Source organism: Oncorhynchus keta, chromosome 13 (assembly GCF_023373465.1).
Source record: "Oncorhynchus keta strain PuntledgeMale-10-30-2019 chromosome 13, Oket_V2, whole genome shotgun sequence".
NCBI lineage: Eukaryota > Metazoa > Chordata > Actinopteri > Salmoniformes > Salmonidae > Oncorhynchus > Oncorhynchus keta.
The window spans coordinates 46,849,270-46,873,614 of NC_068433.1; the positions used below are offsets into that span (position 1 = coordinate 46,849,270).

At 42.1% G+C, this 24,345-nt stretch overlaps 1 protein-coding gene across 2 annotated transcripts in view; it reads right to left on the reverse strand.

The window, feature by feature from the left end:
- Positions 1-8,778: 8,778 nt before the first annotated feature.
- Positions 8,779-24,345, reverse strand: part of LOC118392451 (chemokine-like protein TAFA-2) — a 66,481-nt gene continuing 50,914 nt past the window's right edge. The window contains exons 3-6 of one of the 2 annotated variants that reach the window (XM_052460337.1): positions 20,518-20,670; positions 15,667-15,791; positions 12,577-12,634; positions 8,779-10,057 (exon numbers count right to left, since the gene is read on the reverse strand). In XM_052460337.1, coding sequence (XP_052316297.1) covers positions 12,605-12,634; positions 15,667-15,791; positions 20,518-20,670 — 308 coding nt within the window. In that variant the 3' untranslated portion in view covers positions 8,779-10,057; positions 12,577-12,604. The remainder of the gene's footprint in view (positions 10,058-12,576; positions 12,635-15,666; positions 15,792-20,517; positions 20,671-24,345) is intronic. The other variant, XM_052460338.1, reaches the window with a different exon arrangement.

Sequence of the window (24,345 nt, forward strand, 5' to 3'; positions counted from 1 at the left end):
GAACAAGTCTTTGATACTAATTACTAGTCTGCAGCTAGGAATTCGGTATCATTGAACGAAGAAGAACGACAACTGCCGAAACATCCATCCTTAAACAAATGAATGAATGTCACTCTGCACTATCCCCTCTAACCACAACCGAGAGAGAGAGGGAGAGAGACGGACAATTCTACAAAATAAACAAACTTTTCACCAGCGATCAAGACGACACACTGAGCGTAAATATATATATTGACTGCAATTGTTCCCGAATGAGTGAGCGTTCATGTGCAAAGGATTAGCATTTCAATTGTTATAATTATCAACTTTGTAGTGTCTTATCTCAGTCGACCCCCACTTCCCTTTTGTCTAACAAGCCGCCATGCCGGTTTAGCCCAATAGGGCACATTCTCCTATCATTTCTTGATAACACATTTACCTTTTTTGTTAGTTTATGCATTTCTGTGAATTCCTTAGTTAGCAATAAATAAATGATTTAAGACACTTTATGTATGCATGACTCATAGTGAAGACTAGGTTCGTGCAGATTTATGATGTTTGGAATGAGACTAACGTGAGGACAAGTAAATAATTCATTAATTCGAAGAATAATTGATCAGATAAAATGTCTGAAAAGTTATTTTAGGAAATGATAACTTTGTAATTTGAATATTTTTCCTTGGTGCCCCGACTTCCTAGTTAATTACGGTTACATGATTAATCAGTCTAATCGCGTAATACTAATTACAGAGAATCTTTGATAAAAACCATAAGTCTTCAGTTTAATGATAGCAAAGACCTGACACCGCCTACGCAGGTTTATATTGCTAATCAATTTTGGTGTTTTTCCCCAAAATAATTCATTGACTGCTCCTCTAACTACAAGGTTCTGTGTCCAGAAAAATTATCATAAAAATAACTGCTATGAATAATAATTAGGGTGGATGTGATGCAACTCTGAAAGCAAGAATTCTTGATGGCTGCCCTTCACTTAGTGATTCCATTGACCTGATTACATAGAAACTAAACTAGACAAACAAAAATCTATACTTTTGAAATCTAGTCAGTTGAACTCCCAACATCCTACTGGGCAAAGACTGGTGGAATCAACATTGTGTCCATGTCATTTCAACCCCAAAAATATATGTGATGATGTTGAATATATGTGGAAAACTGACTGGATTTGCAAAAAGTCATCAACTTAAGGCCATGTCTTTTTTCAGCCAACTTTCAACTTAAATCCAATGACAGAGTGACATGTTTTGTTGATTTCACATTGAATTCACATTAATTGACAACTCAACCAAATGTAAACCAAAACTAGACGTTGAAAACGATGTCTGTGCCCAGTGGGATCAAAATTCCAACATAGGCCTACAAATATGGCAAGGGCATCCCATCTTGCCATGACACCTGGAGAGAGAGACTCCAATTTAACCATAACACGTTATCATGTTCACTAACCCTATCAACATACGGTTATGGAAGTACAGTGGTATCAGCCGAGCGGATGAGAACTTTGCAGACCTCCCTAGGCACTTGATTAGAGAGTGCACTGATGAAATGTGGAGAGCACAGCCAAGCCTGTACTTTTACACAGAGGCAAGGCATATGAGAAAGAGGGGCGAAAAGTATTTAATCTATCACTGGAAACGAATCTCCTCCGCCTCCTGTGTTATACCAGTATGTTCCCTCACTGTGCTGTATGAACGATGTTCCGGTGAGCTCGGGGGAATGAGCCTGCCCAGCATGATCCGTCATGGTCTTAATTAGTGTCTCTCGCTCTCTCACTGTTGAATTTGGACTGAGATAGACAGGACACATGTTGAAATATTATCAAATATTATCCAAAATTTCTGCTCAGTCATTTCCTGATCCTCCCCCATCCCCCCATTCCAATTCAGAATGTAGCTTTCACAGGGCCGGCTCTAGTGAAATTTAGTTGGGGGACCATGATCACTACAAGTTTAGATAGCTGGCTAATTGAGTGACTGACATAACAAGAGAAAAATTGGTGATGCACAACCAAATTTTGAAATTGCATATGCTGACAGATGGGCAAAGTAAAATAGGTTAATAAAAGTATCCTCTCTTAATAATGTATCACCTCTGTCAGTGCAATGTATCAGAGATCTGTGACATCGTGTGACCTTTTATGGGGTTAGCCAAAAAAATAGATGTCGCCCTAACTACTTTTTGAAACAGTAATCATTCCAGAAAAGGTAAGACGTAAGAATAAGGACTAAAAAGTTTAAATCTAGTCACTCTTTTTGAATTGGCAATGCAGTATCATTGTCAGACTCATATATTGACATTGTCAAGTGAAAATAAGTAGTGAGCTATGAACTGGAATACAACCTGTGCTAATTGACTCAGAAAGCTTACTCGTTTGGAAGTTCCCGCAACTCCTTTTGTCTTTGCTAGACTGACTTGTCTCACTTCAACAGTACTTTACTGTAACACTACCACACATGGTTTAATGTTCTAACAGGGAGATTTTTAGCCACGCTCTCCTTGAATATTAAAATGTGTCAAAGGCAGATCTAGTGGCCTTATCCTCAAGTACATAATGAAGTCGGAAAGTAACCTTCTTTCAAATAATTGCAAGTACTAGAGTACAGTAGTACCCACGGGCTATATGAGATGGACCACTCTGAAAAACTCTAGATTTACAATTACCTTGGTATGTGGAAAAAATGCTGAACTGGAGACAGAGCCTCCAATTTGACTGCTGACATTGTCGCCTTATAACCATTTTGTCTTTAATGGCTTATTCATCTAGTTTGCTATCCTGCATGGCTTACTAGATCCATGATCTATTGTATAGGATACCTCCCATCCCCAAGAGCTAATATTTAGTTAACATTGTTGAAAATATATTTCACATCGATTTAGATGGTACAATGATTGTTTTCTCACATAAACTGAAATTGAGCGAACGGTGTAGAATGTTAGCAACCAGGAAATGACAGAGTGATTTCTACATTGGCCATTTGACCCAATTTCCACTAGATAACACAGCCACAAAGTCAAAACAGCTTTCCCATTTTGACAACAGATGCCGCGCCGGCTTGAGAAATCAATAGGCAAATATCACAGCGAATCACAACACTGGCAGGTAAGTAATACTGTGAAACACTATCATGACACTACTACTGCAGATATACACGGAGTGTACAAAACATTAGGAACACCTGTGTAATATTGAGTTGCACCCCTTTTTGCCCTCAGAACAGCCTCAATTTTTCGGGGAATGGACTCTAAAAGCTGTCGAAAGTGTTCCCCTGGGATATGTGTAGCACCTTTAAGGGAAGGGCAATGCGCAGCTAGTATCGATTATTTCTATTGATTTTGTAGGCAAATTTGGTTTCGCTCAAATAATGTTCAGCTCAATTGAATGTGTTATAGCTGTATAATGGTGTGCCATAGCATTATTGTATTCTAAGTGAACTTTGCCATTTATGCTATGCATGATATATGCAAGCAAAATGTCCACTTGGCCATTAGGAGGGTTCAGGGTTTTTTTTGCTAGTCATGGTTGACTGGGTTTGCTGTTCTTTGGTTTCAAACAAGCAAACGCACCATTACAAGCCATGATTAGATAACGAAAATCGAACACTTGAAGTCTTCAAGAAGATGAAATAATGAGGTGTTTTACATGGTCCTTTCAGGAGAAAACTTAGGATTGTGGGGCTTTTCCATGTTGTTGTTGTTGTTTTATACAAGTGTTGGTGTTGTTAAATAGGTCATGTCAAGATCGTATTCACGATCGAACATGGAAGCATATGCAAATGACATAATTAAGCAATAAGGCCTGAGGGGGTGTGGTATATCACCAATATACCACGGCTAAGGGCTGTTCTTATGCAAAACACAACATGGAGTGCCTGGATACAGACCTTAGCCGTGGTATATTGGCCATATACCACAAACCCCGAGGGTTACCAAAGTAATGTTTTGTCATACCCGTGGTATATGGTCTATTATAAACTGGGTGGTTCGAGCCCTGAATGCTGATTGGCTGACAGCCGTGGTATATCATACCACACACCACGGGTATGACAAAACAGTTATTTTTACTGCTCTAATTAAGTTGGTAAACAGTGGAATATTGGCCATATACCACACCTCCTCTGGCCTTATTGCTTAAATATACCACGGCTGTCAGCCAATCACCATTCAGGGCTCGAATCACCCAGTTTAGAATTAAGCAATAAGGCCTGAGGATGTGTGGTATATGGCCAATGTACCATGGCTAAGGACTGTTCTTATGCATGACGCAACGCGGAGTGCCTAGATACAGCCCTTAGCCGTGGTATATTGGCCGTATACCACAAACCCCCGAGGTGCCTTATTGCTATTATAAACTGTTTACCTGTCACACCAGCCTTCGCTTTGGCTCCTCCTCCTGTCCAGCTCAGGCGTTCTGCGTTGCCGGCCTTCTAGCTGCTGCCGAACTTGCTGTTGGTAAACGCCCTTCACTCCTCAACCCTGGACTTGTCTCATCATCATTACACACACCTGGTTCCAATCCCCACTCTATCGCTGTATATATACTCCCTCGGTCATTTGTCTTTGTCGGTCATTGTAAATGTTGCTTGTTTTGCTGAGAGGAATTTCTCCTACTATTTCCTGAGCACTTTATTATTTTGCACATTGGATTTCGTCCCGCTTTTATAATTATAGTGCTTTAATAAACTCAGTAGTTCTAACCAGCGACTGCCTCCTGCCTACTCCTCTCTACACTTGTGACATTACCAACGTAATTAGAGCAGTAAAAATAACTGTTTTGTCGTACCCGATATACCACAGCTGTCAGCCAATCAGCATTCAGGGCTCAAACCACCCAGTTTATGATAGACAGTAAATCACATTCATTATTGGTTATTGTGTGAGCACTGTGGTCTGCTGCCTTGAGCAATGATGCATTTTATGCCCCCAAACCAACTTCAAATACTTACAACCTCATATACACTACACTCAATTTGCGTTCTCTCTCTCTATCTCTCTCTCGCATACAAGCATGCACACACTCATACAAATACCTGTACACACAAATGTATGGTAATGCAGCAGCTCGGTGGTGGGTTGTAACCCTTACTCTCACACTTCCAGTGAAACCCCAGTTGTAGTAAAACCACAGTTGCATTTGGGAGTGCCGTTTGATGATGACGAATGCCCCATGTTGATCTTTGATCTCACCATCATCATTAGAAAAAGAGCTTAGGATTGTGGGGCTTTTCCATGTTGTTGTTGTTTTATACAAGTGTTGGTGTTGTTAAATAGGTCATGTCAAGATCGTATTCACGATCGAACATGGAAGCATATGCAAATGACTTAATTAAGCAATAAGGCCCGAGGGGGTGTGGTATATCGCCAATATACCACGGATAAGGGCTGTTCTTATGCAAAACACAACACGGAGTGCCTGGATACAGACCTTAGGGGGTTTGTGGTTATTTAGCTGCAACAATACTGGTCAAATTAAGATCCAACATTTGTGTGTGTGTGTGTGTGTGTGTGTGTGTGTGTGTGTGTGTGTGTGTGTGTGTGTGTGTGTGTGTGTGTGTGTGTGTGTGTGTGTGTGTGTGTGTGTGTGTGTGTGTGTGTGTGTGTGTGTGTGTGTGTGTGTGTGTGTGTGTGTGTGTGTGTGTGTGTGTGTGTGTGTGTGTGTGGCTATGAGTGATTAAGGTTTAATGAGGGCTCTGGCTGCTGGCTGTGCCTAAGAAAACTGGTACACCTTGGACTGACGTAGGGAACATGAAAACTATACAAGTATCGGCCAATCTGACCACCAGTCCTACCACAATGTGATTGTTTAGGGCTTTGTGTTCGAGCTTTAACTGTTTCTTATTGGAGGACACCATGTTGCAGTGTTTTTTATGATTCCCATGACCTGTTAATAGCAGCTCATTTTAAAGCGTTTGAGAAAGAAATTTGACCGAACAGGTGATCATCATTAGCAGCTGAGAAGCAGAATGAATCATAGGCTGTGACTCGTTCAGTCCGTCATGGAGCTGCTTCAATATAGCAGGTCAGAGGAGGGCAATTTGAAGTTTGGCAACAGTGAAATTGATGAGTAGGACAAAATGTTCTAGTGGCAGAAGGTTGTCCAACATACAGGTTGTATGGACCATTAGCAATTAGAGTATTAGGACCTGGGTCTACAGAATGCATCAATATAAAAGCTGTTTTTTTGTGCTTAAAGTGCAGGTGTACTGCTGATCCTAGAGCTGTGCTTACCTGGGAGCTCTTATTATTAGCCCTGGCGTAGCAGAAACCCCTGCAGCCCCGCAAGGCACTAACTCTGGGGACCCATGCACCCCCATCTCACACCTATGTCTACATTTGATTTATTTTTTATTATAATAATTTGACAGTAACCTGATTTTTTTATTTCCACATGTAGCGAGTGAATTGTTTGTGTTGTCCAATCTGAAACAGACAGACAATATAGTTGTGCCTATTTGCGGGGGGTGTCCAGAGAAACTATGCTCGGCCAGTAATTATTAAGAACAGGAAATGGTGTCCTTTTGCTGGTTCTCCACACATGCTGTTGACTAGTCACTACACCTACTGTCAAATTAAATACTATTAATTGTCTAGGGAATTAAAAAATAAATTGTCTGGCTAAATGCGTTATCCAGAAAGTTCATTATCGGCCAAATAATCTCCCCATATGCTGTCTCTTTTCCAAGTCCACACATATCTCCAAGCCCGAGGAAAGTTTAGGGTGGGAAAACTATAGGCTATCAACACTCCCTGTCTTAAAATGATTAGAACGATTCATTCCATATCTATACTTTTTCCAACATGTAAGCCTGACAAGTCCTTTTGTTATGCAAAACTATAAAATGAAATGAAAGTACAAAGCTGGCGATAGCATCACCAATGTTTTACACTGAGCTTCTTTAATGAAATTTTCCTTTCCCAGAGAATCGACAAGCTCCATTCCCCTGGCGGAGCATTTAATTACAAAACCCACGTAAGATTATGAAACTATACAGCATATGGTGAGAGGAACGGGATTCCTTTGATGTACATTTGTAATGGCAGCAGTGGAAAAAAGAACGAGACAAATGCCTTTACCTCATTTGAATCAAGAAGCATCAGAGAAAGAAAGAGAGAGCTTCCTAGTTCAGTTCTCTCTTTCATTGCTAACTCCACCACCTCCCTCACCTTACCCATCACAGCATTGAGACGTGTCAGAAAGCGGCAGAGAATCTGTGAGGGTTGTTAAAATGTCAACCCGTTTTAACGCTCTGAGGCTCGCGGGGTGTCATGGCCTTCTGATGGTGGAGAGTATGTGTTGTTCTGAATGGGGCGCCCTTTGTAATCGAAGGTGAAGCTCTGTGTTTAAAGGAAGCACTTGCTCGTCTAAGAGGAATGCGCAAAACATGACAAACTGAGACGCTCGGGGCAGCAGCCCTTCGTCTTCTGCTGCCGCTTCAACACATTTCACAGACTTACGGGTGGGAGTGCGTTAGCAGGCTTGGGAAGCCATGTCATTCAAGACGGTGTTGTTTGACATAGTCGGAAGCGGTGCGTTGCAAAGAAACCTCAGTGGTTCAGTAAGAGAGGGCATTGAGGCTGCTGGGAGATGATATGAGTCAATCGTACAAGGATTGTGCAAGAATAAAACATGTGTCCATGAAAATCTAAAGAGGAGCCAAATTAACTACATAAACATGAGGCACCACCTTTAACCTTACTGTATATACCGTACCTTCGTCAAGCGGACTAGAATACAGTAAAGGATCCATATTGCCATGACCTAAGAAAACAAAATAAGTAGCCTACTGTTTTGAGCCTAGTCCTTTCCATACAACTGACAATCTAAGTGAACATGCTGTTTTTCTATGTTATATTGCCCCAAAGCAACTATACGCTCATAGAATTACTGCACTGGAAATACACATTTAAAGAGCTTCAAGAAAAGCATTATTATTATGTTGACATTATGCCAGTACGCCATCCATTTACTGGTATTATTCTCGCAGTCCCATGCCTTTTCAGTTGTGATTTTATGAAGATTTTTTCTCTCCTGGCTGTCATGTTCTTGGAACTCAATAACCCCTAGATTTCATTAGCTCCTCTCTCAGTGTGATGTATTTACTCTGGTGACATCAATGTTTGTCTGCCCATGAAAGGCAAACAATGGTATTCTTGTGGGGGAACATTTGAAAAGGTAGGTTCTAGTTGAGTGGGGATGACAACTGATTTTGAGTTTGTGGGCTTTGCTTTCATAATGGTTGAAAATGTCCCACACATTACCAATTTATGATTTGTAGTTTGCTATGTTTTTATCTTTTATCATGAAAATCTTTACAGTATAGATATGGAATGAATCTCTACATTTTCAAAGTGTGTGTGTACGTGTTTAACTATTCTAGCAAACAAACAAAAATTGGACCAACTGGGGACATTTTGTTCATCCCCACAGGGTCAAATGCTATTTCTTGGGGGTTTAGGGTTAAGGTTAGAATTAGGTTTAGGGTTAGGAAATAGGGTTAGGTTTAGGGTCAAGGTTAGGTTTTTGGGTTAAGGTTAAGTATAGGTGTATACACATATTTGTCTTGTGTACACTATGTGTTGTGGCATAGCCCATAAAGAGGACTCTGAAAGGAATCAATGTTCCATTCCACAATAGAGATACTCATTCTAAGGGTGGTGCATAATCATTATGAAGCCTTATCAGCTTCATACTGTAGCCTACACTGTGTGAAGCATAGCTAAACAGAGTCAATCACTGGTTTCTTCTTCCTACACCTGAGGAGGTTAAGGGTCACAACACAAGCATTAAGTTAAGACACAACCACAGTTTATTATTCGAAGATGTTATCACTTGCACAGACGAAGGAAGCGTCAGAGATACCTGTTGAAAAGTTATCAGCGAATCAGAAAGTAATTTTAAAAAGTACTTAACACTTAACCGGCCCCTACTAACCCCATGGACTATAGCCAGTATTGTAGAATGAATGCATTTTAGCTTGCATACATTAACATAAACATTACATGGACATTCGAATCTGAGCTTCAGCATTGTGCAACATAGACAAACTAACTGGATCAGCTAGCAGTTGATAGGAGGATTTTCAAAAGAACATAAGCAAACGCTAAGCACACGAGGGGTAACTCATTTGTGCACCACTTTCATTCATGTGTACATTTTCAAAAGTATGCACCTAGTGCCCCAATCTGCTCTAGACAAAATTAAAGATGATGCCCTTGGAATAAAACATGCAAATCAAACATAACCTTCAGTTTTCAGTTTTGGTGGTGGAAATCCTACATTGTAGCCTGCCTTATAGATCAGTAGTCTACATCGATTTGTCCTTGGATACATCACATTCTCTCAACTGTCATTGGTTGGCCATTGATTGCAACTCTCATTTGAATAAGCCATGTTCCCTGCGCGCAGCACCATCGAGAATGGCCACCCACAATGATGGCCACCCATTTAAAAAACATGGAAGTGTACATATGCCAATTCCAGTACCTGTGCCTTTTTTTGTGCTCCTTTGAAAATCACCCTGCATGTTCAATGATTGGCTCAATACAATAAGGTTCACCAATTTTATATTTCTTCTTATTACCATTTTCTGAGCATCATTTAATTGATAAAAACTGGATCGAATTCTACTCGTCCCTAATATTCATGGGGGAAATTCTTGATATTGATGATACTCTGTTACAGTAATGATGCACAATGCATTCTGAGGGGGAAAAAACTATCACTTTCCAAATAATGTTTTTAATGTTTTGGCAAAATTCACCATTGTAATCCACTATAAGCAGAACAATGTTAGAGAATAAAAAGACATCCTAATGTCCAATGTGGTGGTAGTCATGTCCGGGCTTTTCAAAATAAAGGTCCCCTCTACTGAGCAATCATTTAGTAGTGTCCACTCTTCTCATCCAGATGTCCTTTGTTACCCTGTGCTTGTAAGTCTTCCAGAAGATTCATAGTATAGTCTCCAATAGAGGGAGTCTCTATTTACAAAAAGGGTCGCTGCAATGTTCTTGAGTCCATGATGGTATTCCACAGGTAAAGACCCAGTAACATTTATTGATCCACCTGTAACACAAACACATTTCCATGAACATCAGGCCATCCTGATTCCATCTCACAATTAATACAGTATGTGCAATACAACCAACGTCAGTGTTTTCACCACCCAGTTGTTGAGTTAGCAAAGGATTCTAAAGAGTGTCATTGAAGTGTAGACATAAAGGTTAATGAACAAATTAATTAAAAATCCATTGTTCTACATTCAATCCCGAGTGACTACAGAGTCAGTTTCTATCTTGTACTTTTCCCAGAAGAATTTGAGGTTATTTGGTGCAAAGTAATCACAAGTCAATCGCAAGGCCTTTTGCATCTAAGGTTTACGGTTCATCTGCCCGTATTATGAAATGACCTTTTTTGAAAAGTTTACAATTCTTAATCTCATGACCTAATCTTGTATGAATTAGGTGGTTGGTTTTCTTTGCTAGTTTTAATGAGAAAGGGCAATAAAGTGAGCAAAGAAAAGCTATCAGGAGATATTAGCGTCTTCACTCACAGTGGTCAACAAACAAAGCAAACTCATTAGCGTTCTCAGTCACTGAAATTACCTCTGTCACACTGGCTGCACAAGTCACACATGATTTTGTCCACTTCTTTTTCCAGATAGGGGCAAAACAATAATGATAAGCATAATACTAAATCAAGATTTGAAAGGCACAAGTGCTTTCCCCGGGATAGAAATGTGCTTTTCCAACAAAATGCCTATCCCCATCCGTGCTGGGAAATTATTTGTAGTTGTAGGCTACACTCAGTGGGAGGAAATTCCTTGAAGAAAATTGAAACAGAGAATATGTTTTGCAGTTAAGGCCAAGTTGTTGTTCAAACATGTTCCTGTTTCACCTTCTATAAAAGATTGTAGCCTATCCTGACAGGGATGGTGTTTTTAGGACTTGTGTGGATAGAATTTGCCTTACCTTACAGACTGAGGTTTTCTGCCTCCCCTAGTTTAATGCTGTCAGATACTCTCAGCACTTCGGACCCTTCACAAGATTAAATTGCCCGTCATGAAGCTCCGGCTCTGACTGACAGCTCCTCGGCTCAGGCAAAAGTACATTCCGGAAAGGGCTTAAGAAACGTGCCTTGCGAGGAACACCCATAACACCTTCATAACGACGTTCCACTATCGATTCCAGCAGACTGTCTCCTGACGAGGCCAGTCTGACAGCTGCCACGGGAGTTGTCAAGCTACATTTTTACTGCTGAACTTTGCAAAGAAAACAGGCACCTTTGACAGACTAATCAGACTGTGGACAGGCACATTTTTCATATGTCATAATACACTGCATTCTCTGTCTCTGAATAAATTATCTTAAAATATAGCGATCAAAAAATTCAATGACAACCCCCAGGCATCGCCTAACTTCATATTAAAAAATCTCTCATAATCATATCAAACATACTCTCAGTAAATTCCACAGATATTTAGGTTAGCACTACGCCACTTTGCATATGTGTAAGGAAAGAGCGTCTTCTTGTCGTTCATATTGCAATAAATTCTCCCCCACAAAGAGCCATTTACATTTCCGAGCTGTCACTGTGATTAATGTGGTACTAATTTGAGAATAATTCCATGCTACAAAGACAAAGAGAAGGTGCGGGCTTTTGTCAGCAGAGAAAGGAGCCAACACGAGACAGATCTAACGGCATCTCCGTGGAGTTGTCGCAGAAAGGGGGAAATTAATGCATCGACTGAGATCATCATCACCAACAGAAGACAGGGGGAATTAAATAGGAATGTGGCACCTTCTGAAGGTTTTTCAGGCGGCTTATAAAACATTTAACTCACAATCTCTTTCGGAATCATATTCAATCACATACATTGTGTTAAACCTAAGGCTGAGGGAAAACAATGAGCGAAACAGGCCTATAGCTGCATGGGTCAGAGGGTGACTCATGAAATCTGTAACAGAAAGATACCCAACCTGGCTCGGCTCATTATTCACTGTACAATTATCATTTTCCAATCTATAATGGCTAAATGGGTTATTTGGACATGTTATGCTAGATAATCATTCTCCTGTTCATTCTCCTGCATTCTCAATAGGTTTTGCCTGTGGCAGGGAAGCACATTAGCGGGTAGATGGAAATATGCTTTCATTTTAATGTAAGGCAATTTTATTGAGATGGCATAATCACATTATGGGGAAGCAATGTATTTTCCATCTTCCAAAAGATGTTGAAGTATCTTGGATGGCAGGTAAAGCAATTAGAACACTCTCCCCAGCTGTTTTGTTGAATTTATCTATTTAAACCATAAATGATCCATGAATAGTCATTACTTGCATCCTAATAAGTACAATTAGGAGCATGGTGTAAATCGTATTTCCTCATTAAGCAAATGTTCAAACTAATAGAAATGGTTTGTTTGCCGTTTCTCACCAGCACTTGACACAGTAGGATGCAGATAATGTTTCAACTGTAATATTCAATACTTGCATTAAAGGCTATAGTCTGAATTCAGAAAACAATGAACATTAACACTGATACTGGTCTAATTCAATCAAATTCATCTAACACGATTGCATCACCTTGATTCGGTTCCCGTAGCATCAAGGGTTACCAGAGCTGATCCCTGTCCGATGAGATCTTTCCGGCGTTCCGTGTGAACAAAGACAGGGGAAAAAGAAGAAGTGAAGAGAGGAGTTTTAAATTTCAACCCGGGCGGAATTAACACGTGCGTGAGGTTATTACGGTTGATCAAACCATCAATACTGCTGCAGCAATACCGGCCAGCAAAAAAAATACATTCCATTTTGAGGTGCCGACTAATCCCTGGATCGATAATTACAGGCTCCAGACAGGTGTGGTGTGGCCAGTTTAAATAATTAAGCACATGGAAGGAGGCAGAACTCAAGTCTAGGGGTCGTCATAACCCAGGGAAGGATATGGGCATCGGGTTACCGCGTTAAAAGCATGTAATTGGAGTGAGTAATTTGCACGTTTCGGTCCTCAAAATGGCTCTGATAGTGCTAAGGAGACATGTTGGCCCCTCAGATATAGGCCCCCTGGGTCCCAGTAGTGACTGCAAACATTAGACAGTTTTAGCAATGGCACGCCAGAGTGCTGTAATTTCAGACTAAACAGTTTGACCTTGACCAATGATACAAGTAGGCAAGGTCAATAGGTTGAGAAACAACAGGTGCCTTCTTAAACTGAAGTTGACTGTAAATAAAATCAAATCAAATTGTATTTGTCACATACACATGGTTAGCAGATGTTAATGCGAGTGTAGCGAAATGCTTGTGCTTCTAGTTCCGACAATGCAGTGATAACCAACAAGTAATCTAACTAACAATTCCAAAACTACTGTCTTATACACAGTGTAAGGGGATAAGGAATATGTACATAAGGATATATGAATGAGTGATGGTACAGAGCAGCATACAGTAGATGGTATCGAGTACAGTATATACATATGAGATGAGTATGTAGACAAAGTAAACAAAGTGGCATAGTTAAAGTGGCTAGTGATACATGTATTACATAAGGATGCAGTAGATGATATAGAGTACAGTATATACATATGAGATGAGTATGTAGACAAAGTAAACAAAGTGGCATAGTTAAAGTGGCTAGTGATACATGTATTACATAAGGATGCAGTCGATGATGTAGAGTACAGTATATACGTATGCATATGAGATGAATAATGTAGGGTAAGTAACAGTATATAAGGTAGCATTGTTTAAAGTGGCTAGTGATATATTTACATAATTTCCCATCAATTCCCATTATTAAAGTGGCTGGAGTTGGGTCAGTGTCAATGACAGTGTGTTGGCAGCAGCCACTCAATGTTAGTGGTGGCTGTTTAACAGTCTGATGGCCTTGAGATAGAAGCTGTTTTTCAGTCTCTCGGTCCCAGCTTTGATGCACCTGTACTGACCTCGCCTTCTGGATGATAGCGGGGTGAACAGGCAGTGGTTCGGTGGTTGATGTCCTTGATGATCTTTATGGCCTTCCTGTAACATCGGGTGGTGTAGGTGTCCTGGAGGGCAGGTAGTTTGCCCCCGGTGATGCGTTGTGCAGACCTCACTACCCTCTGGAGAGCCTTACGGTTGAGGGCGGAGCAGTTGCCGTACCAGGCGGTGATACAGCCCGCCAGGATGCTCTCGATTGTGCATCTGTAGAAGTTTGTGAGTGCTTTTGGTGACAAGCCGAATTTCTTCAGCCTCCTGAGGTTGAAGAGGCGCTGCTGCGCCTTCTTCATGACGCTGTCAGTGTGAGTGGACCAATTCAGTTTGTCTGTGATGTGTATGCCGAGGAACTTAAAACTTGCTACCCTCTCCACTACTGTTCCATCGATGTGGATAGGGGGTGTTCCCTCTGCTGTTTCCTGAAGTCCACAATCATCTCCTTAGTTTTGTTGACATTGAGTGTGAGGTTATTTTCCTGACACCACACTCCGAGGGCCCTCACCTCCTCCCTGTAGGCCGTCTCGTCGTTGTTGGTAATCAAGCCTACCACTGTTGTGTCGTCCGCAAACTTGATGATTGAGTTGGAGGCGTGCGTGGCCACGCAGTCGTGGGTGAACAGGGAGTACAGGAGAGGGCTCAGAACGCACCCTTGTGGGGCCCCGTGTTGAGGATCAGCGGGGAGGAGATGTTGTTGCCTACCCTCACCACCTGGGGGCGGCCCGTCAGGAAGTCCAGTACCCAGTTGCACAGGGCGGGGTCGAGACCCAGGGTCTCGAGCTTGATGACGAGCTTGGAGGGTACTATGGTGTTGAATGCCGAGCTGTAGTCAATGAACAGCATTCTCACATAGGTATTCCTCTTGTCCAGGTGGGTTAGGGCAGTGTGCAGTGTGGTTGAGATTGCATCGTCTGTGGACCTATTTGGGCGGTAAGCAAATTGGAGTGGGTCTAGGGTGTCAGGTAGGGTGGAGGTGATATGGTCCTTGACTAGTCTCTCAAAGCACTTCATGATGACGGAAGTGAGTGCTACGGGGCGGTAGTCGTTTAGCTCAGTTACCTTAGCTTTCTTGGGAACAGGAACAATGGTGGCCCTCTTGAAGCATGTGGGAACAGCAGACTGGTATAGGGATTGATTGAATATGTCCGTAAACACACCGGCCAGCTGGTCTGCGCATGCTCTGAGGGCGCGGCTGGGGATGCCGTCTGGGCCTGCAGCCTTGCGAGGGTTAACACGTTTAAATGTCTTACTCACCTCGGCTGCAGTGAAGGAGAGACCGCATGTTTTCGTTGCAGGCCGTGTCAGTGGCACTGTATTGTCCTCAAAGCGGGCAAAAAAGTTATTTAGTCTGCCTGGGAGCAAGACATCCTGGTCCGTGACTGGGCTGAGTTTCTTCTTGTAGTCCGTGATTGTCTGTAGACCCTGCCACATGCCTCTTGTGTCTGAGCCATTGAATTGAGATTCTACTTTGTCTCTGTACTGACGCTTAGCTTGTTTAATAGCCTTGCGGAGGGAATAACTGCATTGTTTATATTCGGACATGTTACCAGACACCTTGCCCTGATTAAAAGCAGTGGTTCAGCTGTACTTGGTTACTATGAGGACTACTATGCCACTACCATGTTGGTACTCTGTACAGCTGAAATTACATTCAATGCCTTGTTGCCACTGTCTAAAGTGCAATGTGTTGATTACGATGACCCTTACCTTGGTAGTCTTTATCTTGTTCCCTGTGGCGCAGCTCCATCCCTTCAGATCTGGGAGGACTTTACACTCCTCCCCATCCAGACATGGATGCATCTGACACCACCACTTCTGCGCCACTATAGAGGCTAGGGGAGAACAGAGACATCGTTACAATGAGCAGCTTTGAGAGATACTAGGGAGACATAAAGGAACAGACATGTTCCTTGTTTTACTCAACACTAGGGCTGGCAATTACTTAGGTGTCAATACGATATGTATTGCGATTCTCACGATTCTATATGTACTGCGATTTGATGTTCCCAAACGTATTGGTCACTATATGTCTGCTGCAGAGAGAGACATTAGAGAGCCATGAGAACATTTTGAAAGTTTTGATCAGTCAGGGAAATAAAAGTGCTGAAAACATGTTGGCTCACAATTTAAAAATTTAGATGGAGAACAAGCTATAGGATGAAAAATAGCGGCGTTTTGGTGCAGGTGCAGCCGACCATCGCCACCTAACGCTTAGCTACCTACCTATTTATTTTACAAATCAATACTTGGAGTCAAATATTGATACAATATTGGCAAAAAATAATATGGTGAAAGGTAACGGTATAGATTCCCCCCCCCCCCATCACCACAAAATACCATGAAGTAGTTGTATTGTATTTAATGAGAGCCAAACCATCGTGCACAGGGACTTATTTGTATCCCACAGGCATGATTATAACAGCAATTTTGTGGAAAGCACCTTTAGAAGTGACAGTAATTGTACAATGTTGGCTGTATCATACGGTTTGATGTCCAAGCAAACTGTTGGAACAGAATACATTTCAAACACTTAACAATGCTTTGAGGAGGTGATCAGGCTCAAACTGAGATGAGAGCTCAGGTAATCCCTGGATGTATAAAAAATAATAATTAAAAGGTTAAGTGCTGATCATTTTTCACAGATCACCCGTGGAGCACTTTAAACTGGGCTCCATTGGCACAGCGCTTTAATTTGCTGAGAATGTCAATACTCAAATGTCATCGAATAGGTCAAACGCATCTGGTGCCAGACTTTAGGTGTGAACTGCTTTTCAAGCCCAAATTGAGGCAGCTCTTTCTGCCTGGTTGGTGGTCTGACTGCCACATTAGTGTGGGTAAGTGATGTTCTGGGACTGACATGGCATAGATGTAAGTCAACTTCAAGTGCCTTTTTCGAAAATGTGAGAGTTTTAAATCGTCCCCTTCCCTTAGAAAACATAGTGATTGCTGTGCTCTTTCTATTCATTTCAAAGCAGAAATGATTGTTCTTTTCCCACTTCCCGTAGACCTAGTAGCATAATAAGGACTTTATGGGACAATGATACAATAGTCTTAACATTCTGTTATACACCACTGTTAATCACCTACGTTCACTGTGCAATATACAAGGGAACAGGTTTGGAGCCTTGCAAATTAATCTGTGAGCTTTTGAATATGATACCAGGTGCACAAGGAATGCAGCAAATATAATATCAGATTAGCAAAACTGGGAGGGTTGTGAATTCACGGTTCTGTGGTCAAAACTTCAGCCTTGTGGAATTATAAAGCGGTTTTGAGGATATGTAAAGCTGAGTTGACTTTGCAGTGAGGCCTGTTGAAGTGTAGCTAAACTTTGAATGTGGAAATCAGAGTGGCTGTGTGATATAACGCAATGAAAGGAAACATGACGCAGCAGTCGTCAGCTTTATGCTTCAGAAGAAGCACATTTACCATGAGGGCTTCCGAGTGGCGCAACTGTCTGAGGCACTGCATCTCGGGGCTAGAGGAGTCACTACAGACCCTGGTTCGATTCCAGGCTATCACCAGCCGTGATTGGGAGTCCCATAAGGCGGTGCACAATTGGCTCAGCGTCGTTAAGGTTTGGCCTGGGTAGGCCATCATTGTAAATAAGAATTTGTTCTTAACTGACTTGCCTAGTTTAAATAAAGATAAGTAAATCAAGTACATTTCTTTCTACTGGCAATTTTGAAGCACAAATTTACAGTTCACATGCAAACATACACTGATTTCATCATTGATTCAGCATTAGACCTATAAAATGATGGTCAGTATTGACATTCTTATCCTGTACATTGAAAACCTCTTACGAATCCAGAAAACATAGAAGAGAATTGAAGAGATTTAAGGAAGACATTTGTTTTTGAAAGCCAAGAATACTCTTGGCATACTTCGCTCACCACATATGAATCAAATGTATATCTAATTTCACACTTATTTCACGGAAACACATTCCCTGCTTGCCACACATGAGATTCACTCCAAAACAAGGAGCAGTCACTTATACCCCTGATCTGTCAGTAATTTGAGGATTAAGTCGTACGGTATCAACGGTAGGTGAATCCGGCTTCAAATCAAATCAAATTGTATTAGTCACATAAGCCGAATACAACAGGTGTAGGTAGACCTTACAGTGAAATGCTTACTTACGAGCCCCTGAACAACAATACAGTTTTAAAAAATACGGATAAGAATAAGAAATAAAAGTAACAAGTAATTAAAGAGCAGCAGTAAAATAACAACAGCGAGACTATATACAGGGGTGACTATGCATAGATGATAACAACAGAGAGTAGCAGCGGTGTAAAATAGGGGGGCAATGTGAATAGTCTGGGTAGCCATTTGACTAGATGTTCAGGAGTCTTATGGCTTGGGGGTAGAAGCTTTTTAGAAGCTTCTTGGACCTAGACTTGGCACTCCGGCAACGCTGCTGTGCTGTAGCGGGCTTGGGCCCAACGTTGCACTGAAGGCGTAAAATTGGGTTCTGGTGGGAAAAGACAACACATTTCTGGGTGCCTGAAGATAACACTCATTGAAACGGCTCTGAGATTCACAACATCTACTTTCACGTCCTATAGGTACAGTGCCTTCAGAAAGTATTCACACCAGTAGAGGCTGCTGAGGGGAGAACGGCTCATAATAATGGCCGGAAGTGAGAAAAAGGAATGGCACCAAACCCCTGGAAACCATGTGTATTGATGCATTCTGCTCCAATCATTATTACGTGCCTGTTCTCCCCAATTAAGGTGCCACCAACCTCCTGTGATTCACACCCCTTGAGTCAATACATGTTAGAATCACCGTTGGCAGCGATTACAGCTGTGAGTCTTTCTGGGTAAGTCTCTAAGAGCTTTGCACACCTGGATTGTACAGTATTTGCGCGTTATTCTTGTTGATCTTTCCTAGACAGCCATTTTCAAGTCTTGACATAGATTTTCAAACCAATTTAAGTCAAAACTGTAACTAGGCAACTCAGGAAAATGCAATGTCATCTTGGTACGCAACTCCAATGTATATTTTAGGTTATTGTCCTGCTGAAGGTTGAATTTGTCTCACAGTGTCTGTTGGAAAGCAGACTGAACCAGGATTTCCTCTATGATTTTGCTTGTGGTTAGCTCTATTCCATTTCTTTTAATCATTAAAAAAACTCCCTAGTCCTTGCTGATGACAAGCATACCAATAACATGCCGCAGCCACCACCATGCTTGAAGAATGGTACTCAATGATGTGTTGTGTTGGATTTGCCCCAAACATAACGCTTTGTATTCAGGACATAAAATGTATTTCTTTGCCACATTTTTAGCAGTATTACTTTCTGTATAGGCCTTCATTCTTTTCACTCTGTCAATTAGGTTAGTATTGTGGAGTAACCACAATGTCGTTGACCCCTCCTCACTTTTCTCCTATAACAGCCAATCAACTCTAACTGTTTTAAAGTCAACATTGGCCTGGTGAAATCCCTGAGTGGTTTCCTTCCTCTCTGGCAACTGAGTTAAGAAGGATGCCTGTATCTTTGTAGTGACTGAGTGTATTGATACATCCAAAGTGTAATTAATAACTTAATAACTTCACAATGCTCAAAGGGATATTCAATGTCTGCTTTTTTTTAAATGTATACCCATCTACCAACAGGTGCCCTTCTTTGTGAGGCATTGGAAAACATCCCTGGTCTTTGTTGTTGAATCTGTGTTTGAAATTCACTGCTCGACTGAGGGAACTTACAGAGAAGAGGTAGTAATTCAAAGATCATGTTAAACACTATTATTGCACAAAGTCCTTTCAACTTATTATGTTACTTGTTAAGCACATCTTTTACTCCTGAACGTATTTAGGCTTGCCATAACAAAGGGGTTGAATACCTATTGACTGAAGACATTTCAGCTTTTCATGTTTTATTTAATTTGAAAAAAAAACATTAAAACATAATTCCGCTTTGACATTATGGGGTATTTTGTGTAGGCCAGTGACAAAAAAATCTAACTTTAATTAATTTTAAACACGGGCTGTAACACAACAAAATGTGGAAAAAGTCACGGGGTGTGAATACTTTCTGATGGCAGTGTATTTGGCATGTTCAGCTCATTCTAATAGGACCACATGGAGTACAATTCAGCAAGGCCATTACTGTAAAAGGCAGAGACACTACTGAGTTGTAAAGCACCATACTCCAATAAATGTAAGGAATTTTAGGTTGAAAAACAGGGGACCAAACTAATTTCCCCTGAGGATACGACTATGGCACAGGAGCACTTCTGGTAAACACGTTTTAACACATTTCATTACAGTTTAACACTTGTAAAGTGCATTGTAAAGTTTAAGTATAAAACAAAGTATAAATGAAGCCTCTGTGGATGGCTATGACTAAGCACCTTGTGGTCTGAAGTGTTACAAAATTAACAACAATTCTTAACAGCAGTTTCACTAAGGAAGACGGTGCGAGCTCACAAAATAAAGATTTAATGATGATCTCAGCCTAACCTCCTCCTATTAGTCCGAGTGGAACAGACCATCGGCAAAAAAATGACACATCGATAGCACATTAAATATTCAGCTGGAACGTACCATCTACACAGGACGGGGCAGCTCTGGTCGTCCCAGCCACTTGTCCAGGGAAGCAGGAGCATTTAACCGTTTGGGAGCGTTCTTCTATTTTGTTCTTGTTGCAGCATCGATGCAAAGCCACAACCTCGCAAGTGCCGGTTCTGACTTGATGCACTGTAGAAAACATAAAACAGATTGAAATCAGAATTAGCCACTTGATAAGTCAGTAAATGCTTGCCAGAACTAAAATAATGCAACAGTACTTCCACATAGCCTAAAACTCAGGTTCTCGTCAAAGTGCAGCACAAGAAAAGAGCCACAACGCAAATACTATTGTATTACTTATGCTGTGTGACTGCAAAAAAAGTTAGAATCAAGCATTCATTTTTAACAGGCAATAGAGTAGGCCTACTATACAGTATGTCCATTGTAGAGTTAACTTTGTATTCGATTGGCTAACAGCCTGTTCACATAATCAGAATGCTGGAGGCAGGTAGCCTATTGGTTAGAGCGTTGGACATGTAACCGGAAGGTTGCCAGATCAAATCCCTGAGCTGACTAGGTAAAAATCTGTCATTCTGCCCCTGAAAAAGGCAGTTAACTCACTGCTCCTAAGCTGTAATTGAAAATAAGAATTTGTGACTTGCCTAGTTAAATAAGTAAAATATACCTGTCAAGGGAGGCTCCCAAATACTTATGCGGTATCCAAACCCTGAAGGTACAGAATAACTACAATTAAGCTTTAAAGGAGTTTTTAAATGCAAGTATCAGCCGAGGAATTAGTAGGTTATTCTGCCATTCAAAAAACAATTGAAAAATACCTATCTTAGGAGTTGCTGTATTTTGAGCCAATTTACAGCTCAGGCTCAGGACGACTTACTGGCGTAGCAGTAAGTCGTCCTGTCGTATCGTCTCTCTGTAAATATCTGTAAATATCGTCTCTTTTTCGTTTTAGATATTTTTCTTTGCGTATCTTGAAAAACATTTTGCTAAACCTAAGCTTCCAAATACTCTCCTGCAATCCGCCTCACCCAATGTAGCTACTTTTCCTAAAGTATTTATATTTACTTCGGAACCGGAACCCCTCAACTGAAGCTAGGCAGCTAACCACCAGCTATGCTAGCGGTCTTCAGCTAACCGGTCATCAGCTAACCTTTAGCTCGGAAAGCTCTCGCCAGTTCAAACAACGCGACGCTAACCAGAGCATAACGGACCTATTTATTTTTTTATCCCCGGATTCCCTCCGCAAACTGAACATTTTTTTCAGCTGGATCTTCACAACTAGCTATCGAGCTAAACCGCAACCCTGGTTGATTACTCCTGGCTAGCGTTTCCACCCACGTAGCTTGAAGCTAGCCCGGCCAAAGCTCCTGTGTTCCTAGCATACTCATGGGCTTCTATACCCGGACCCACGACCGGTCTATCGATGTCCCTGCATGAAGAGGAATAAACAGACTCACCCCATCGCGACGTCCTCCAAAGGCTAACTCTCTAGCCCTCGCTATCTCCTTGCTTGCTAATTCGGCATGCTAACTGCTAGCTTGTTTAGCCCAGGTCTGCTAACTACTACCTTGTTTACCCCGGCCTGCTAATCTGTTAGCTTGTTAGCACAGGCCTGCTAACCGTCTGCATCGCAGTGGCCCATATGTACTTTCTATCTCTTCCCGATTTTAAAAATTTGTTTATACCTTCCGGAAACCTGCCTCACCCAATGTGATACGGAATCGCTATTATTTTTAATTTTTAGAACACACTCAAGAACCTCCAGAAGCTAACCAGCTAACTAGCTACAAGCTATTTAGTCATTGTTAGTTTTTTTAAACCTGGATAACACTCGCCAGTCCAGCCCCGCTGCCCCATCCACCGCTGCCCCTGGACTCTGATCACTTGGCTACATAGCTGATGCACGCTGGACTGTCCATTAATCACGGTACTCCATTCTGCTTTTTGTTTTATCTGTCGACCCCGTTGCCTAGTCAATGCCATTTTACCTGCTGTTGTTATGCTAGCTGATTAGCTGTTGTCTCACCCACTGTTTTAGCTAGCTTTCCCAATTCAACACCTGTGATTACTGTATGCCTCGCTGTATGTCTCTCTCAAATGTCAATATGCCTTGTATACTGTTGCTCAGGTTAGTTATCATTGTTTTAGTTCACAATGGAGCCCCTAGTCCCACTCCTCATGCCCCCGATACCTCCTTTGTCCCACCTCCCACATATGCGGTGACCTCACCCATTACAACCAGCATGTCCAGAGATAAAACCTCTCTCATCATCACCCAGTGCCTGGGCCTACCTCCGCCGTACCCGTCACCCCACCATACCCCTGTCTGCGCATTATGCCCTGAATATATTCAACCATGCCCAGAAACCTGCTCTTCTTATTCTCTGTCCCTAACGCTCTAGGCGACCAGTTTTGATAGCCTTTAGCCGCACCCTCATACTGCTCCTTCTCTGTTCCGCGGGTGATGTGGAGGTAAACCCAGGCCCTGCATGTCCCCAGGCACCCTCATTTGTTGACTTCTGTGATCGAAAAAGCCTTGGTTTCATGCATGTCAACATCAGAAGCCTCCTCCCTAAGTTTGTTTTACTCACTGCTTTAGCACACTCTGCTAACCCTGATGTCCTTGCCGTGTCTGAATCCTGGCTCAGGAAGGCCACCAAAAATTCAGAGATTTCCATACCCAACTATAACATCTTCCGTCAAGATAGAACTGCCAAAGGGGGAGGAGTTGCAGTCTACTGCAGAGATAGCCTGCAAAGTAATGTCATACTTTCCAGGTCCATACCCAAACAGTTCGAACTACTAATTCTGAAAATTACTCTCTCCAGAAATAAGTCTCTCACTGTTGCCGCCTGCTACCGACCCCCCTCAGCTCCCAGCTGTGCCCTGGACACCATTTGTGAATTGATTGCCCCCCATCTCGCTTCAGAGTTTGTTCTGTTAGGTGACCTAAACTGGGATATGCTTAACACCCCGGCAGTCCTACAATCTAAGCTAGATGCCCTCAATCTCACACAAATCATCAAGGAACCCACCAGGTACAACCCTAACTCTGTAAGCAAGGGCACCCTCATAGACGTCATCCTGACCAACTGGCCCTCCAAATACACCTCCGCTGTCTTCAACCAGGATCTCAGCGACAACTGCCTCATTGCCTGTATCCGCTACGGTGCCGCAGTCAAACGACCACCCCTCATCAGTGTCAAACGCTCCCTAAAACACTTCTTGTGAGCAGGCCTTTCTAATCGACCTGGCCCGGGTATCCTGGAAGGACATTGACCTCATCCCGTCAGTTGAGGATGCCTGGTCATTCTTTAAGAGTAACTTCCTCACCATTTTAGATAAGCATGCTCCGTTCAAAAAATGCAGCCCTTGGTTCACTCCAGACCTGACTGCCCTCGACCAGCACAAAAACATCCTGTGGCGGACTGCAATAGCATCGAACAGTCCCCGCGAAGTCAGGAACCAATACACGCAGTCAGTCAGGAAAGCTAAGGCCAGCTTCTTCAGGCAGAAGTTTGCATCCTGTAAAAGACAGTAATGTGCAGCCGTCTTCATCGACCTTGCCAAGGCTTTCGACTCTGTCAATCACCAGATTCTTATCGGCCGACTCAGTAGCCTCGGTTTTTCGGATGACTGCCTTGCCTGGTTCACCAATTACTTTGCAGACAGAGTTCAGTGTGTCAAATCGGAGGGCATGCTGTCTGGTCCTCTGGCAGTCTCTATGGGGGTGCCACAGGGTTCAATTCTCGAGCCGACTCTTTTCTCTGTATATATCAATGATGTTGGTCTTGCTGCGGGCGATTCCCTGATACACCTCTACGCAGACGACACCATTCTATATAC